Genomic DNA, 16,994 nt, shown 5'->3' with positions numbered 1-16,994 from the left:
GAGCATGAGTTCTAGGCGCGCAGACTTCAATAGATGTGGCATGTGGGCTCAGTAGTTGTGGCTTGCAGGCTCTAGAGCACAAGCTTAGTAGTTGTGGCGCATGGGCTCAGTTTCTCTGCGGCATGTGGGATCTTCCCAGACCAGGGTTCGAACCCATGTCCCCTGCATTGGCAGGGGGACTCTCAACCACTGTGCCACTAGGGAAGCCCCCTGTCATTACTTTCTATAGGGAAAAGTTAGAAGCAATCTAAATTCTCTCATAGGAAATTGGTTAAGTAAATTATGGTTTGTCACTTAAATGTAATACACAAAAATAATTGTCCATGTAATAACATGGAAAGATACAACAAATGAAAGGATAATACATAATTATAATGTTGGAATGCATTGTCAGGGTGGTGAGACTATAGATGATATTCCCATACTCCCCTGTACCCAGGGTTTTTAAATATAGATTTATAGTTCTTAATTTCTAAAGTTAAATCATAATCAAAATTATAAAATTTAAAAATCTGGTGGCAGTTTATAGTGAAGACAAGGTGCCAATTATTTCTTAGCAGAGATAGACATTTTTACTTATTTTTTTGGATGGATAACTGTAAAGGCCAAAGGAGAGATTTGTTAAGTCTATGGTTTTATGACTAGAAACATTATTGGTGTCACTGGAAAATATTTGGAGGTGATGCTTTCTTAGGAGGAAAATAATTACCCAGTTTTAGATTGGTGGTAGCAAATTTTAGAATGTTACTTGTTTTATGAACCTTCATTTCAGATTATTGATAAGGAAGTGTGTTTCTTAATTTTAGAAGATGAGTTTATTCACAGATTATCATCTTCATTTTCTTCTTCATTGACTTACTGGCTCTTTTACTAACGCATTTGAAATATATATAGCTAGCATCAGAAGAGGTACAAACCCAAATAGTCCATTCTGCTAAGATTTCGTGTAAAATTTTGGGTAGTAATGTTTTTTATTACTGTTAAGTAAGTTTTAGGTTTACCTGGAAAGAATATTCTTAATTAAAAAAAGTAACTTTTTTTAAAATACTCATAAGTGCGTTAAAGAGTAATATTAAAATACTTCAGAGTTCTGAGGGGGCACGTGTTCTTATTACATTGACATTTCTTTGAGTAAGTCACTTGAACTCTAAGTTTTCTGTGTGAAATGAGAATTACATTTGACCTTCAGTGTTAAAAGGATTAAACTTTAATATAAACCCTGAAGGCTTTGCTATCAGTAATAGTAACTGCTATTAATATATTTTCTTTTCAGATATGATAGTTATTAGAGTTTTATTTAAGTACCTTTTGGATTTAATAATAGCTAGCCTTAAGTTTTTTGAGGTGTGGCCCCTGGATCACCTGCATCAGTAGTATCTGATTATTAAAATGCAGAATCCTTACATGCACCTCAAACCTGTAGGCACACTGGAGTTTAAAACTAGATGGTGCATGGTAGCAGATATGAAAGGAAGCATTAAAAAGTGACTTAAGTTGCCGCTGGGAGTTAGATCAAAATAAGGCTAAAATCTATAGAATGTCATTCAACCAGAATTAAATCTACTGACTGTATTGTATTTTAATCTCACCCCTTTCTTGTCCATTCCAGATAACCCATTTCTCTTTTCTTTCATGGTTTCTCGATATTATTCCTTTTAGTTTTAATGACCAAAACAGTTGTCGGTACATAAGAGCCTCTGAAGAGTTTCATGTTCTTTTGTTAAATATGCCCCATTTTCTAAGCTCCTTAAGTCAGAGAATCACTGCCATGTTACCTAGGGTACTCACAGTAAAGATAATCATCTGTAGGCTTTTTCATTACATGTCTGCTCAAAAGCTCATTTTTAGGATCCCTGCTCTATAATTGTGATGACCACAGATGTGCAGTTTCTCTTAGTCTTAATCTAAGCCCTGTTTTTCCTAAGGCCTTACAGTTCTCTGTGCTTTTCAGTCTGGGATTAACTAGTTTGTCAAAACAGTGGGCAGAGGTCCCTAGAATCTAGTTAGAATCAGTGCCACCAAAGAATTTTAACCCTAAGTGACTCAAACAGCTCAACATATGCCTTTTTTTGGACCTAGGGTATTCCATTGCTAATGTTTAAATAACAGTGGTAACTCTGTGCAGTAATAACTTGTAACCGTCCTGCACTTTCGTAGTTGTAGGTTATTGATTCCTTTCTGTAACCTTTTTTTAACTGGCAACTGAGGAAAAATCTGAGAAGCCATTAAAGTACAGTTTTAACTATAGATCTGCATCTGGATATTCTAGGCCTTTGGTATGGACTTACTCTAGCTTAATGCTAGTCTCTTCCCCCCTGCCTTCCCTGTAACGGGTAAGAGAGAGAGAGAGAGAGAGAGAGAGAGAGAGAGAGAGAGAGAGAGTGTGTGTGTGTGTGTGTGTGTGTGTGTACATACACACATATTTTTATGTATGTACATACACTCTTGAACCACTCTCGATGTGTGAGGTAAGATGTCTTTTAGATGAGGAATCCAGTAGTAGTACCTAGTAGGCATTTCTGTCACACTCTGCCCACTTCTCCCATACATTCACATCACCACCACCACAGATCATGCCACCTTGATACTTTAATTTTAGATATATACTTCTCTTTTCCTGTAAATGTTGAAATATTTTCTGAGGTTTAAAAATAGTTGTGTAAAATTTGGTCGTTTAATATTCATCTTTAAGAAAATTCACGTAAGGTTAGAATAAATGGTTATATAGCTTGTCCACTGGACCAGGTTATTTGCTTGTATTTTTTCTTCTCCATTATATCTTTGCTCAGGTCCTTTTCATTGCTTCAAATGTAACCCTGCCTTACCTCTCTACATACGGCTTTTCCTGAGTCACTTTTCTTTCAGGCTTATCCCATATGCCACCTTTTCCAGGAAGCATTTTCTGATTGTTTTTTCTTTCTTTCCAAAATAGATATGACTATGCACATTAAAAACAAAACTTTTATACTCTATTTATGGTACCCATTCTTTTACAAAATAATTGTGTGTGCTTGTTTACTCTCGGATAAAAGCTGTGGAAGAAAGGTTAGGAATTCAAGCTCTTTATTTTATTCATCTTTGTATGTCCTTTGAGCAGTTTCATTTGTATTGTATGTATATATATAATCTTTAATTAAAGCATTTATTTAATTTGGTATTACCTTATGCACAAATAGATGAAACTTTATTGAATGATATTAATTTTCGATTATTTTTTTTGACAAGTACTTATTGTGTGTCATGTTTGTGTTCAGTGTTGTGCTGGGTTGATAAAGAACTATAAAAATACAGGGTATCTTTTTTTAACTTGGTGAGACCATGTTGCCCTATGGCTCAACTTAGAGCCAGAGTTTGTTTAAATTATTTAGGTATAGCACTGTAGTGTAAGTGGAGGGCATAATTAATACATGCAAATATAGGAATTTATGAATAAAAACGTGTTGTCAAGAGCCATTCCATATGTGGTGGGGAATATTGCCTTATCAAAAGGAGGGAGGACATTTGAATCTGGGAAAGCAGCCCTGAACCAAGGATAGGAGGCGTGTATTTTCATTTGGTATTAACTGCCTGGTTAAGCTTCATCTCTTTGTTGATCAGTTATTTAAAAATACAAGATTTTTAGGGGCTTCCCTGGTTGCGCAGTGGTTGAGAATCCACCTGCCGATGCAGGGGACACGGGTTCGAGCCCTGGACCAGGAAGATCCCACATGCCGCGGAGCAACTAAGCGTGTGCGCTACAACTACTGAAGCCAGCATGCCTAGAGCCTGTGCTCCACAACAAGAGAGGCCACCGCAATGAGAAGCCCGTTCACAGCAACGAACAGTAGCCCCCACTCACCACAACTAGAGAAAAACCCGTGCGCAGCAACAAAGACCCAGCGCAGCCAAAAATAAATAATTTATTTAAAAAAAATACAAGATTTTTAGTACACAGAAGCAAGAAATATGCTAAACACTTGATATGTTATTTCATATGCAAACTGCTTAAAACAAGTATGAAGAAGGTGGTGATATCCTTGTTTATAAGATGAAGAAACTCAGGCTCAGAGAAGCTGAGAGAGAGCTGGGATTAAACTCCAAACTGTCTTGGTTTCAAGCTCATTATCTTAAGCGTATTATTTAGGTTTTTTAAATTTTGAGAACACGTGAGAATGTAGAAAGAGTGTGTCTCTGAAGGGGGCTCCCTTTCTGGGGAATAAGCTCTATCAATCTTAAATTTTAGTCATATTTAAATCATGATTAACATAGGAATTCACTACTAAAGTAGTATAAGGATTCTGCAAAGTAATATAATTAATATTACTTTGTATTTAGGCGTGAATTACCTTTCACTAAGTCGGCTCATCTCACCAATCCTTGGAATGAACATAAGCCAGTAAAGATCGGACGTGATGGACAGGTTTGTTGTTTTAATTGATTCTTTAAAAAACATACATTTAATCAACCCTTTTAGAGATCTTTATTGAAGGGTATTTTAAAACCATTTTTGATTGAATTTGTGGGAAAGATTAAGGGAAAATATTCTTATTTGGAGTTTGTGATTACTGTGATTTTGATTGATCTGACCTCCGTTAATGTTGAAAGATAGCTTTATATGGTACTTCATTAATACAATTGAAGGAAAAGTTTTCAAAGAGAGTTGACATGATTTTTACATGCTTTTTCATTATGTTACTACTGTTTAACAGATTCTGAACTTTGTATATTTTACAAATGCCATTTAATGTCTTTGCTGAAGTTTTCTGAGGAGAAGGAAGCTTTATGAAAAGGAGATAAGTATGTGTAGTCAGGTTTTCAAGTCTGCAAGTGAAATTAAAAGTGTGCTGTGACTTAAACCCAAACCTGTGAACCTTACGGTTTCTACATGTAATTTTGAACCAGGTTTTCATTGCTCATAAGTGAAAATATTGGTAATTGAAAATAAAACTTAATTTTAAAAAGTCTGTAGATTAGTCTGTTTTTCTAGTTAATATAATGTATTTAAGTGCATTTAGCAATTTATGATTATGAAAATTGTTGACACACTAACATATGTTTTTCCTCCACTGTATTGAGATGGATGACTTTGTCCTGATACTTCTGTGTTTTGCACAAAGAAATATTCCTTTGTTGCAGAGGGTGATTGTCAAAGAGTTTTTTGTGTAGTTAACTTTGGAGATTCTACACTTTTAATTTTTCCCCTTATATAAATACGTGAAACACTTTTAAAAGGTTTTTTTAAAACCTTTCAAGGAAATTTATCGGAATCTCATACGATCATCAGCCTTGGGAAGGAAGCCTCCAAGTCAATCTGTTTTTGTTCTTGTACATCAGGAAAATACAAGTCTATTGAAAGTTTCTTCTTTTTTTTCATCTTGTAAATTACTACTTTCCTATTCTAGGAAATTGAACTTGAATGTGGAACCCAGCTTTGTCTTCTATTTCCCCCTGATGAAAGTATTGACTTGTATCAGGTCATTCATAAAATGCGTCACAAGAGAAGAATGCATTCTCAGCCCCGGTCAAGAGGACGTCCATCCCGTCGAGAACCAGTCCGGGATGTGGGAAGGTTAGAAACGTTCTTTGGACTGATAATAGGCACATGTATCAGAATAACATGATGGAGGAATGTGATTCGTCAAAAGTTTGTCCTGCGGTAAAGAAGAAAGAGAAAATCCTCAAATCAAGCTGCATGGACTAGTTTGTGGCTTCATTGAGGATTTCACATGGTCACCTTGGTCTCAGTCATTTTTCAAGAGGAAAATGGGGATTTTTCCTTATGCAGAAAAAATTATCTGCTAAAGAGTGATAACCAGTTTAGATTAGATAATAATCTGATAATACAATGTATACCATTGAAATGAGGTAGGCCTTTGTTGCTAAGAACAGGCTAGAAAGGAGGAAGAGGAGGAAGTCTTTATTTGCAAAAATTGTTAATATTTTGTAAAAAGCCTTTTCTTTCAGGTGTGTCTCTGGATAAGCCTTATCAGATATGGGACTTTTATAAAGGATCACTAATATTTTTTCAGAAGATGACGCCTCATTTAGAGGATAAAATATTTTAAGTTATTTTGATATTCAAGAGGAGCATTATTGGGACTGTTTCAGATTTTACCATCGTGATGTGTTAACCCCATTGTCAAATATTGTCTAACTTGTACCCAGTGAATTCACACATCTTGCTGAGCTTCTGAACACAATAGGTTCTTTCCAAAGGGGATCAAGTGGCCCTGGGAGACCCGGCAACAAACCAAAAAGAAGGGCTGTTGCTGTGTCTGTTTACAGCTTTTCCAGATGCTGGCAGTACCTGTGGACTTAAAAGTGTTTTTTAGAGGATCGCCATGGTTATTGATCACTACTTATGAACTAAACAGCATTTTCCAGGAAAAGGGGGTTTAACTTGTTACAGAATTGGAGAAGTCTTTGCAAAGGACTGATTTATGCCCTTCTACCCAACACCTTCCCCTGTATAGATTTGCATACAGCTAAATCTAAAATATTCTGCTAAAGACTGTTGGATGTGTGGTTGATGGGATGAAACCTTTGGTTAAGTTTCCTTTTGGTGGAAACATCCTGTGGTAGGTACAGATAATCCAACAAGAGTCCCCATTTCTTTGAGCTTAAGAAGGACACTGTCAAGTAGGTAGGAGGAAACCTGGCAGAGCCCCCTTATTTTTGGCCTAAAAGGACTGAGCACCAAGATGTCTTTTGAAGTTTTAAGCTAAGAGGTTTCCAGTGCAATGCAGTACATGCAAGTGAAGTTTTTACCTCAGTTTTGCAATGGACTGTAAACTATACTTACACTACACCTTCTCTCAAGCCTGCCAGGGCCTCCATATTTGTATGTGGCTTACAGCTTAAAGTCAGTAGTTGGACTACTTTATGAACTGTTACTATCATGTTTTATACCGGTCGTAAATGCACTCCCCAAACTACAAGAAAGCGGTATGTTTATTTTTTTAAACCAGCTTTTAATTTTCTTAGTCTTATTTATTGTAGATGCAACTGTTTTTATTCTGTTGGGGGGGCTTGGGTTTATTGCAGCTTCGTAGTTTGAGTGAACTTGTGTTGCAAAAGTTAATGATAGCAGTTGATATGCAGAGAAATAGCTGGAAAACTAGTGATACCAGGTTATTATGGAATTTTTTACATTAAGGGTAAAAAGGTGTATTTATTATTACCTTAAAAACTTGGATTTTTGTTTTTCTTTTGTGTAGCTCTTTATTAAATACTAAGTAAAATGAAGTGTAATGATGTATTTACATTAACCATTGAGATTTATGGAAGATAGTGAAGAGCAGCCCTCTTCAGATAGTAAAGTTGTCACCTTCTAAAGAATACACTTTGAACTCGTTTTATGAACTCTGTTAAAACTCTGCCCCATTACGTGCCAGTTTTATTTTAAGGCATTGTCTCTGGAAAACATTCCCATAATTCCTAAATGTTATTAACTTTAGAAATTGGTTTTTCAAAGTATTAAGATTTTCAAACCTTTTCTGTAAAGTCACGTTTAATAAGTATCAAATTTTCTGTATGATCATGTGAAAAGTGTAATTTTGTGCAAAGCAGAAGAAAAATATTTAAGAAATTCTTAATTTTCTTTAGACTTAGCCTAAAATGACATTAATACGTATAAATATATAGATTTTAGAGTTACCTGTTATGTAATGATGATAGTTTTTTTCCCCCCTTTCTTTTACCTGAATGGAGACTTTATTTGGGAAAGTGTTTTAATTGTTAAACTGGATATTTATATTAGTTTGAGGGCAGCTCACTTACTTTTGTTTAGATTACTAAAATGTGATTTACGTATTTTGAGCAGATTACTCTTTGCAAGTGCCTCGTCATAGCATGAGGATTACACAGAATATCTATTCCAGCGCTTCATCTAAGGATTGGTGTATAGTAATTACTTTGAGGAGTTAGAATTTAGAAATTTTAAGATATTTGCTCACCAAAAATGAGGGTGTTATTTTAAAGGAAATAATGAGCTTTTTTGTATGCTTATTTCTGTCAGAAACACTTGCTTTGCTGTTTGTTCTCCCAGCAGTTTTTGGTTTAATTTCTAATGTGTCTAATTTGTGTAGGCGTCGACCAGAAGATTATGATATTCATAACAGCAGAAAGAAACCAAGGATTGACTATGCCCCTGAGTTTCATCAGAGACCAGGTTAATATTTTATAATCCTGCAGATATTTGACTTGAAATTATTAAAAACAACAACAACACAAACTTCTATCATGACCCTATAGTTTTAAAAGTGAGAAAATTTTAGGATGTGACTACTTAAACCTTAGGAAATTATTAATCACGTAGTAATTCCTCTACTTTGTTCAGGTTGTTTATTCTAGTGTGACTCATTATCATAATGTTAATTATCTGAAATTACTAATTATCATTGCACAAATGGAAACTGCACTTGTGCTTTTAAGATTAAATGTAGTTAGGGAAAGCAGTGATCTTACACTCTATTAAGCTTTTGATTCCCTTTGATACTTAGTATTTCATGTGTATACAGCTTTAAATGGAAACGGAAATTATGCTATATTTTCTAAATAAAAATACCTTTGACATCATTTTTTTAGAGAGGAATGGGGAATGCTTGGTTTAATCTAAAAGCAGCTGCTTTTCAGTTAGTCTTTCCCTTACTGGAACTGAAAAAGGCAAAGTGTATTTAAGAGAAGATATTTAAAACAGTCAGTGATACACGTATAAAAATTAGGCAATTTGGAAGTTGGTGTTAGCATTAAAGCACTGTATGTGACAAGTGGCTTGATAAGCCTCATTCTTCTCCAAAATGGGATATTCCAGAGAATAAAATAAAATTTTTCCCCAGTAACTTGGCCACTCAGATTTTTTTACATTTTTAATTTACTGGGTACTTATGAAAAGAAGGAGGTAGAATATTTCTCTTATTACCATGGTTCTTTCACTTATTGATAAAATGTATATATCTTCATTTTTGCAACTTTTGTTAATTTTGCTTTTCTCCCTGTACGTTTGCATTTTTTAAAACTATGGTTGACTTAGCAAGGCTTGTGTATACTCAAGGTAGAGGTAAACATTTGTTTTAAGGAAGACCTATTACGGTGTCCTCAAGATAATTCCTCTGCCATTACCTTCCTTACGGTGCAGCATGAAGAAGTTTCTGTCTAGCAAGAATTGGGGTGTGAATTTAGAAGATCCATATGAAAATCTCTCTAGCAGTTTATAATTCTGTGATATCAGTAAGTTATTTAGTTACTTCTATCATGTAATCTGAGAAGAAAATCTGAAAGTGGAATAATACAATAATAGCATCATTATTATTTCATGGGAAGAATTGAATTGAGTGGTAAGGAAGGTTTAATTATAATGCCATAATAAAAAACATATATTTGATATACTAAAATGCTTGATGTTTAAACAGGGTATTTAAAGGATCCACGATACCAGGAAGTAGATAGGTAAGTTGGGTTCACTCTTGCTTAGTTTTGAATTACATTCTTGGAACTAGTTTATGAATTACCTGAATTTAGTTTCACAAATCTTATTCCCAACAGACGGTTTTCAGGAGTTCGCCGAGATGTGTTTTTAAATGGGGTAAGCATCTCACTTTTTAAATTTAATGTACATAAAATCTGTATCTGTTTTATTTTGTAACTTCTGGGCTTTTTATTTATTTATTAACATTATCATCTTTCATTTTAGTCCTACAATGATTATGTGAGGGAATTTCATAACATGGGACCACCACCACCTTGGCAAGGAATGGTTTGTATTATTCTGTTTTTGCAAGTTATTTAACTTCATTTGCAGTTCCATACATTTTGAGTACTTACTTGGAATATGATTGTTACAGTTACCCATTAGGAGACTTAAAATACGTATCTTTGGTGATATATACTTGCATGCTGTTTTTAAAACTAAAGGCTAATGAATGATTTGATTTATATTAATAGTACCCGCTTAATTGATGAGTATTATGATTTATTATTGTAGTGGCTAGTAGTGCAAACTCTTCGGGGTTCAAATACCTTCCCTTCTCAACTCTGACCTTGGACACGTTTCATAATGTATTTTTTCCTTATAGTTTTCCTTATCTGTGAAACTCGATAAGCATCCATTCATTCTTTGGCTCATCAAACTAATACTTAGTACCTACTCGTTGCAGGCACTGTGCTTGCCCTGGGTGTATGTTGGTGAATAAATTGAACATTATGTCTATCCTTTAAAGGCTTAAAATTTAATGGAGTAGTCATTAATGTCATTTAATGTCAACCTCAGGATTGTCAAGAAGCTAAATATACAAAATACAAGTTAAGTTTAGCATAGTGCCTGACCCTAATATTCAGTAAATTCTCTATATTAAATAAGGTTAATTAAACCCTGTTCCTGAACTTTAATGTTTTTTCCTTTCTTTAAGAAAACTGGATATTCTTCTTAGAATATATCTTAAGGTATTGAGGATAACTGAAGCATTAATCCCTAAAAAATAAAAAACTTGGAAGTTTAAGTAGTTCTGATTGTTTCTTACCTTTTTTATCTTAAATGCTGCCTGTAATGTGGCATTTCCATCTGACTTTTGTTTCACTTAGTTACTCTGTACAGATAGATGAATTATGAGGTTTCTTTCCTTTAGATTCTATGAAATTAAAATATTTAATAATATTATCTTGGCACTAATTAGGGGGAGAAGTACCTTTGATTTTCCATTATTTTATAATGGCATATAAAAGTTCATTAGCCCCTGAGTTTTTGTTTTTTTTTTAAGAATACAGTTGTGCATAGTGGTTAAGATGATTGATTCTAGAGCCAGAATGCCTGATACTGTGTCTAACTTCCACCCCTTTACTAGCAGTGTGATCTTAAGCAGGTTACTTAACCATTTGGTGCCTCAGTTTCCCTTTTGTAAACTAGGATTATGAAATAGTACCTATCTGTAGGGTTGCTGTGAGAATTAAATGAGCCATGTAAAGTGCTTAGGACAGTGCCTGGTCCATAGTAATCACTGTGTAGTGAGGGCTCGCTGTTTTTATTAGTAGGTAAATTGTATGTATAAAAGTATAAATGTTAAATTTTGGAAGATATGTAATTAGAGAGTTTATTACACACATTTTCAACAAGCAAATAAAGAGGGTATTTTGAAGAATCCTAATGCCATCAAAGTAAATGGCTTGTACAGAGTAAATTACTTGTTTGGGATTGGTGGTTTGGATAGGGGAATTCTAAGAATGGTTTGTTTACAAGATTGTTTGGTAGATGCTTATGGAAGTGGTTTTCTTTTTTTAGACTCCTTATCCTGGAATGGAACAACCTCCACACCATCCTTACTATCAGCACCATGCTCCACCTCCTCAAGCTCATCCCCCGTACTCAGGACATCACCCAGTACCACATGAAGCAAGATACAGAGATAAACGAGTAGTAAGTGAATGAGAAGGCAGAAGTATGAGGGAACTGCTTAGAATTCTGTAGATAATTTGAATGTGAGGGATACCAGACTATGTTGAGTGGTAGACGGTTTCATATTCTTATTGAAGGCTGTTTTTGAAGTAATTCACAACTTGTTTTTATTAAAAATGGCTAGCCCCTTTGATTATTTAAGCAGACTATATTTGAGTTTGAGATTTCTGGGTCTTCAGTATAGTAGTTGGGCTGAGTTTATTAAATGTTACACACACACACACTCACACACTCTCTCTCTCTCTCTCTCTCTGTGCTGGGCCACATAAACATCCTTTTATCTTCCCACATGATAAAGAGCATGCATATCTGAGAGGACTAGTCAGAGCAGTGGTTTCCTAGCCTACCTTTGAGATACTTTCATTTGTCATTTATTTCCTTATCCTCAAAGATACTAATCCTTCAAAATAAAGTCATACTAGGATCTTTAATGTTCGGTTAAACAATTTGAGAAGACTAATTGACTAATAGACTTTAATTTAGTAGTGGTTTTTTTTGTTTGGTTTTTCAGTCACAGAAGAAGAAATATACAGCCTATGTATGATGAAATCTTAGTTGACTAGCTGGGTTGTGTTTTTAAAAATGCCTTTTGTAAATGATCACATTTTCAAAAAAGGAAGTTTTTCTGAGATTCTTTTATCAAAATGTACTTTTAAACAAGTTACATTTCTATTGTAGATTTTTTGTTAGTATTTATGTATATATTTCATAATTAGGTAATATTCACATATTTATTATATGTGAAAGGTAGTGTGGAATTGTTTTTGAACCTTATATTCTATATATTTAAGCTGACTCTTGAAGAGACCAAGTTCAGTAAGTAAAGAAGAATTGAGAACTAAGAGTAGAAATCTAGAGCAGGGGTCAAGTTTAGAAATATCCACGGTAACAACCTTGCACCTCAGTTGCATATCTTACCCTTCGCGTCCTCCTCAACCTTTTGTGTATTATTAGCTCTGTGTGGAATAGACTACAATCTTACTGCAGTACATATTTTCTTAAAATTCTGTCAAATTCCATAAATTGTCATTAACAGTGATTTAGTTTGAAAAAAAATCAGGAATGGAAGAATTCTTAATTTCACCTTTAGAGGGCAGAGTTGGTTTGGTTTAGTTTGTGGACTCAAAGGAGGAAAAATAAGTAGAGCTCACCAGTTGCAGAAAAACATTGATGACACTTAGCGTAGTTGACAGCATGTATTGATGTATTGATCATGTATTGATCATGTGGTTGATGGTCATCATTAGGTGATTATTTTGGCATAAATCTTTTTTTTTTTTTTCTGTGGTATGCGAGCCTCTCACTGTTGTGGCCTCTCCCGGAGAGGTCACGCGGAGCACAGGTTTCGGATGCGCAGGCCCAGCGGCCCTGGCTCACGGGCCCAGCCGCTCCGCGGCGTGTGGGATCTTCCCGGACCGGGGCACGAACCCGTGTCCCCTGCATCGGCAGGCAGACTCTCAACCACCACGCCACCAGGGAAGCCCTGGCATAAATCTTACTAAAGGGATTGGATGGAGAAATCATTAAAGTTAAATAGAAAACTGCATGAAGTGATTTTTTAATGACATTTGAATAGTCGTCTGTTGTAGGTGTCTAATTAGTAAGACATCAAAATCCTTTTTCTAAACAATGCCAGGATTACATTCTGTGAATTAATGAATAGGGCATTTATTTAGATTCTTTCTCTACAATGAAGGGACACATAAATTCTGTTTGATTTTTGACATACCGTACCCATTTCTTACCTTTTCTAGCATGATTATGATATGAGGGTGGATGATTTCCTTCGTCGAACACAAGCTGTTGTCAGTGGTCGGAGAAGTAGACCTCGTGAAAGAGATCGGGAGCGAGAGCGAGACCGCCCTAGAGATAACAGAAGAGACAGAGAACGAGATAGAGGACGTGATAGAGAAAGAGAAAGAGAGCGATTATGTGATCGGGACAGAGACCGAGGGGAGAGAGGTCGATACAGAAGATAATGTGCTTTTGGAAGCACTGATTGTTTAAAAATAAAAAGAATCTTGTATTTTTCTTTTTGTGTGTGTTTACAAGTAGTAAATTTATTTTCAACTGTCTACTTAAAGTTCATTGTGTAGAAGGATTTATTATGACCTTCTTTGTTCCAAGCATGCAGTATAATAAGAACTGGAAAAACTCAAATCCTCCAAAAAATGCACCGTTGACAATTTGAGTTGAGACTTTTATTTGGGGCAGAATGGAACAGTCCAAGAATGTAGATATTGATTCAGTCTCCATACATGTTCATCTACATATAGTATGTTCATCCTAGAGTTATTTTTTGTTTGTTTTCTTTCTTTTGGATCTTGATGGATGACTGCCACAATATTTTGCTTTGATGTATTTCTAAATGTAGGTGCACACGGTTCAGTAAAAATAATGCTGCTATCAATTATGCAAATATTGAAATAAGATGGTTTGACTGTATGGCAGTGTTGTAGCAGCCTCTTGGTTTTTCCTTTTTTTTAATCTTAAAAAAAAAGTCACTTTTTATGTTTCTTCCATCTTCAATGATGAGAGCAATATTAAGAAGGCATTGCTATCTAATTTTTAGTCTTTTTAGATAAAAAATTCCTATGTTCAGTAGCATGGTTGATGCTATTGTTTAGCCTTCCCCTCCAAACTGTATACATTGGCTTGGAATGTTCACAACTTTGCGTGTGTGGCAGCAGAAGATAATTCCCATATTCTACATTGCTACTGTTTTGTATAAAATAAATTGGTAAAGATTGACACTTATGTCTTGTATTTCTTTCTTGTCTGGATGCAAGTTTGTTTCCTTACATATTAGTGGACATAAAAGAATGCTTTGTGTTCAGGAATTGTGGGAACCCCATTTGTCTTTTTTTGCATGTTTTATCAGAAATGATTAACTTAGGTCAATTATATTAAAAGCTTACTTCTATTTCTAATATAAGAACTAATGGTACACAATGGAGTTTCCTTAGTATTTTGGTTAAGTGTTCATCTGCTGACATTTTTGGATCTACTCTGGTTATAGGATTGTTTTCTTTTTTCAGGTTTTGTGTTGGTTTGTGTGTAACTTTGATAAGTTAGCTACTTTAGGTATTTTCTATTTTACTTTTAGAATACACTTTTAAATTTTAACCCTCTTATAGTTACTTATTTTAAGTTAAGTTAATCATCAATCCCTCTCAGTAGTAACAAGCTGTATAAAATACAGTTTATGAGAGATTTTTTTTATACTTTATTTTGAGTTATACCTATAGTTTTGGCCTTTGAATATTAAATATTTGGGATATTTGAATATTTGACCACATTTTTTTTGTTTTCATACATTGTCATAATTGTGTTCTGTACCAGATTATGATTACAGTTTTATATTTACTTTATATTAGTCTTAAGAACACAGGAACTTCACTGTTGAAGGATATTTAAAACTGTCTGTTTACTGCTTTCATATGCTCACTGATATTTAGAATATTTTTCCATTCACTTACAATTAGTAGGTATATTTACCTATTTCAAAAATAAAGCATAAGGATTTATTTTAAATCTGTGCAGTGTGGTAGAGAAGAAAAGAACTGTATTAACTGTATTAGGAAACCTGGGTTCTAGTTTCAGCATTGCCTTTGATTAAACCAGTTGGTAATATATGGTAAGTCATTTCACTGACATTTTGTTTGTATTCATCAGTATGTTTTACAAGTTGATATCTAAGGTTTTCTTTTCAAGTTCTTAAACTCTGAAGAATTTCTAAAATGTAGAGGAATCACCAAAAATGTTACTTTATGAGATAAGTAGGTAATATTAAAGTCATCTTTCTGAAATAATCATAGTAATAAATATACATCATGTTGAGCACTTTGTATTTAAAGTCACTTTGTGCTTTCATGTACTGACTTCATCTTCATATAGCATCTCTATTTTTATACATGGAGAGACAGGCCCAAAGAGGTTAATAATTTGCTCAAGATTTTAAAGGTGGCAATTGATGGAGCCAAGATTCCACCCATATATTTCATCCAGTTTGGTGTTTTTGAAGAAGCCATCTCATCATTTGGAAAAAGTAGAAAAATAATAAATATTTTAAATGATAGTGCTGGGTTCTACTAAGGATGTTAAACATATTTCAAGCTTCCTTATTAAAAGAAGTATCCAATCACATGTTAACGTGTGCTTTGTATTTTAGGTGTTAAGATGCTTAGTATCCAGTTAATCTAAAAAGCTAACATTTATTGATTTCTTACTATGTTATCACGTATTATTCTGTATACTTAATGTTAGCTGATTTACTCCTCACAATAACTGTTTTTTCTCCTGAGTTTTTTGAATGAAAAAACTGACAGAGGAACGTGGTGTGAAAGATTGAATGATAATTTTTTTCCTGTGCAAAGAAATCAAAATAATAGAAGTGTAAAATGGAAATTTTGATTAGCTATTTGAAGACATTTATGACAGCCTTCCTTATTGTGAGAAGCATAGTTTCTTCCATGTATTCTACAATATTGACTGTAAAAATCTATACATCAGCAACATGTTCAAGTGAAACAAAATTCAGTTATTCAGAGTGGTTTTCTTTTTGTTTTCTTGTTTGTTTGTTTTGGCAGCATGGGATCTTAGCTCTCTGACCAGGGATTGAACCTGGCCACCGCAGTGAAAGCACCAAATCTTAACCACTGGACACCAGGGAATTCCCTATTCAGAGTTTAGAAATACAGGGTTTTTATTAGGTGGAGTAAGAATTCAAGGGAGGGGAATGTAATTCAGGTATGTCACTTCTCTTTTGGCTTTGCTTTCCTCTGTAATGACTTTATTCTCCGGCATAGTCTTAAGTATTCCAAAAATGGCCATTACCATCTCCAGGCTTCTGTTATCCATATAGTTCTCAGTGTCAGAAGGAGAGAGACCATTTTTCCAACAAGTTTCCATATCAATTCCACAAAAGAACTCTGAATAGCCATGCTGGTTTCATGGAGCCAGCTCTGATCCAATGTGTGTGTCCAGGGAAATGGTGTTCTTTGACTAGCCAGCATTGGAGGCAAGAGAAGCTGGGCATATTATGTCAGTGCCACTGGAATTACATCAGGAAGGACAGTTGCCAAATGACATGGACAAGTAGATAGCTGTTAAATGCGTTTTCTCTCACAGAACTAACATCGCTATGTCTGATTTTTCACTCAGAATATTTTGTCATCGTAGGCATAGCTTCCTTCTGTTCCTGGATGTCTCTTTTCATCCTGCTGTAGAATGCCTCGGTCACTCACCTGAAGGACATAGATCCTGCTTTGTCATATCACTAAAATTATGATCTTAAGGCATCGATGTATGTAATAATGAGGAAATACGAGTTGTTGCCAGCATTTCACTGACTATGCTAGAGTTCCCTGACCGCAAGGTAAGGGTGACTGTTCACACATGGGTCATTTTATCTCAACTTTTAAGATTTTGTTTGATTTGGATAGAAAACATTCCAAACGTAATTTGATGTACATATTAAACATTGAGGCACGTGACACTATTCATCCAAACCTTTAGACTTAAAGTTCCTTGTAGTAGGAATAGGTATCTTAGAACTTAAACAATTCAT

At 34.7% G+C, this 16,994-nt stretch overlaps 1 protein-coding gene across 4 annotated transcripts in view; it reads left to right on the top strand.

Annotated features, from left to right (window-relative positions):
* YTHDC1 (YTH N6-methyladenosine RNA binding protein C1) overlaps positions 1–14,178 on the top strand; it is a 34,857-nt gene extending 20,679 nt beyond the window's left edge. For 2 of the 4 annotated variants that reach the window (XM_081241297.1, XM_081241295.1), the window contains 8 exons: positions 4,315–4,399; positions 5,382–5,548; positions 8,067–8,149; positions 9,390–9,426; positions 9,523–9,562; positions 9,671–9,733; positions 11,252–11,386; positions 13,180–14,178. In XM_081241297.1, the coding sequence (XP_081097423.1) occupies positions 4,315–4,399; positions 5,382–5,548; positions 8,067–8,149; positions 9,390–9,426; positions 9,523–9,562; positions 9,671–9,733; positions 11,252–11,386; positions 13,180–13,404 (835 nt within the window). In that variant the 3' untranslated portion in view covers positions 13,405–14,178. Of the gene's footprint in view, positions 1–4,314; positions 4,400–5,381; positions 5,549–8,066; positions 8,150–9,389; positions 9,427–9,498; positions 9,563–9,670; positions 9,734–11,251; positions 11,387–13,179 lie in introns of all 4 variants that reach the window. The other 2 variants (XM_081241296.1, XM_081241294.1) reach the window with 1 other exon arrangement.
* The last annotated feature ends 2,816 nt before the right edge of the window (positions 14,179–16,994 follow it).

Source organism: Mesoplodon bidens (genome assembly GCF_964165515.1).
Source record: "Mesoplodon bidens genome assembly, chromosome: 1".
Taxonomy (NCBI): Eukaryota; Metazoa; Chordata; class Mammalia; order Artiodactyla; family Ziphiidae; genus Mesoplodon; species Mesoplodon bidens.
The sequence above is the reverse complement of the archived record's forward strand: the minus strand, read 5'-3'. Positions and strand labels throughout refer to the sequence as shown.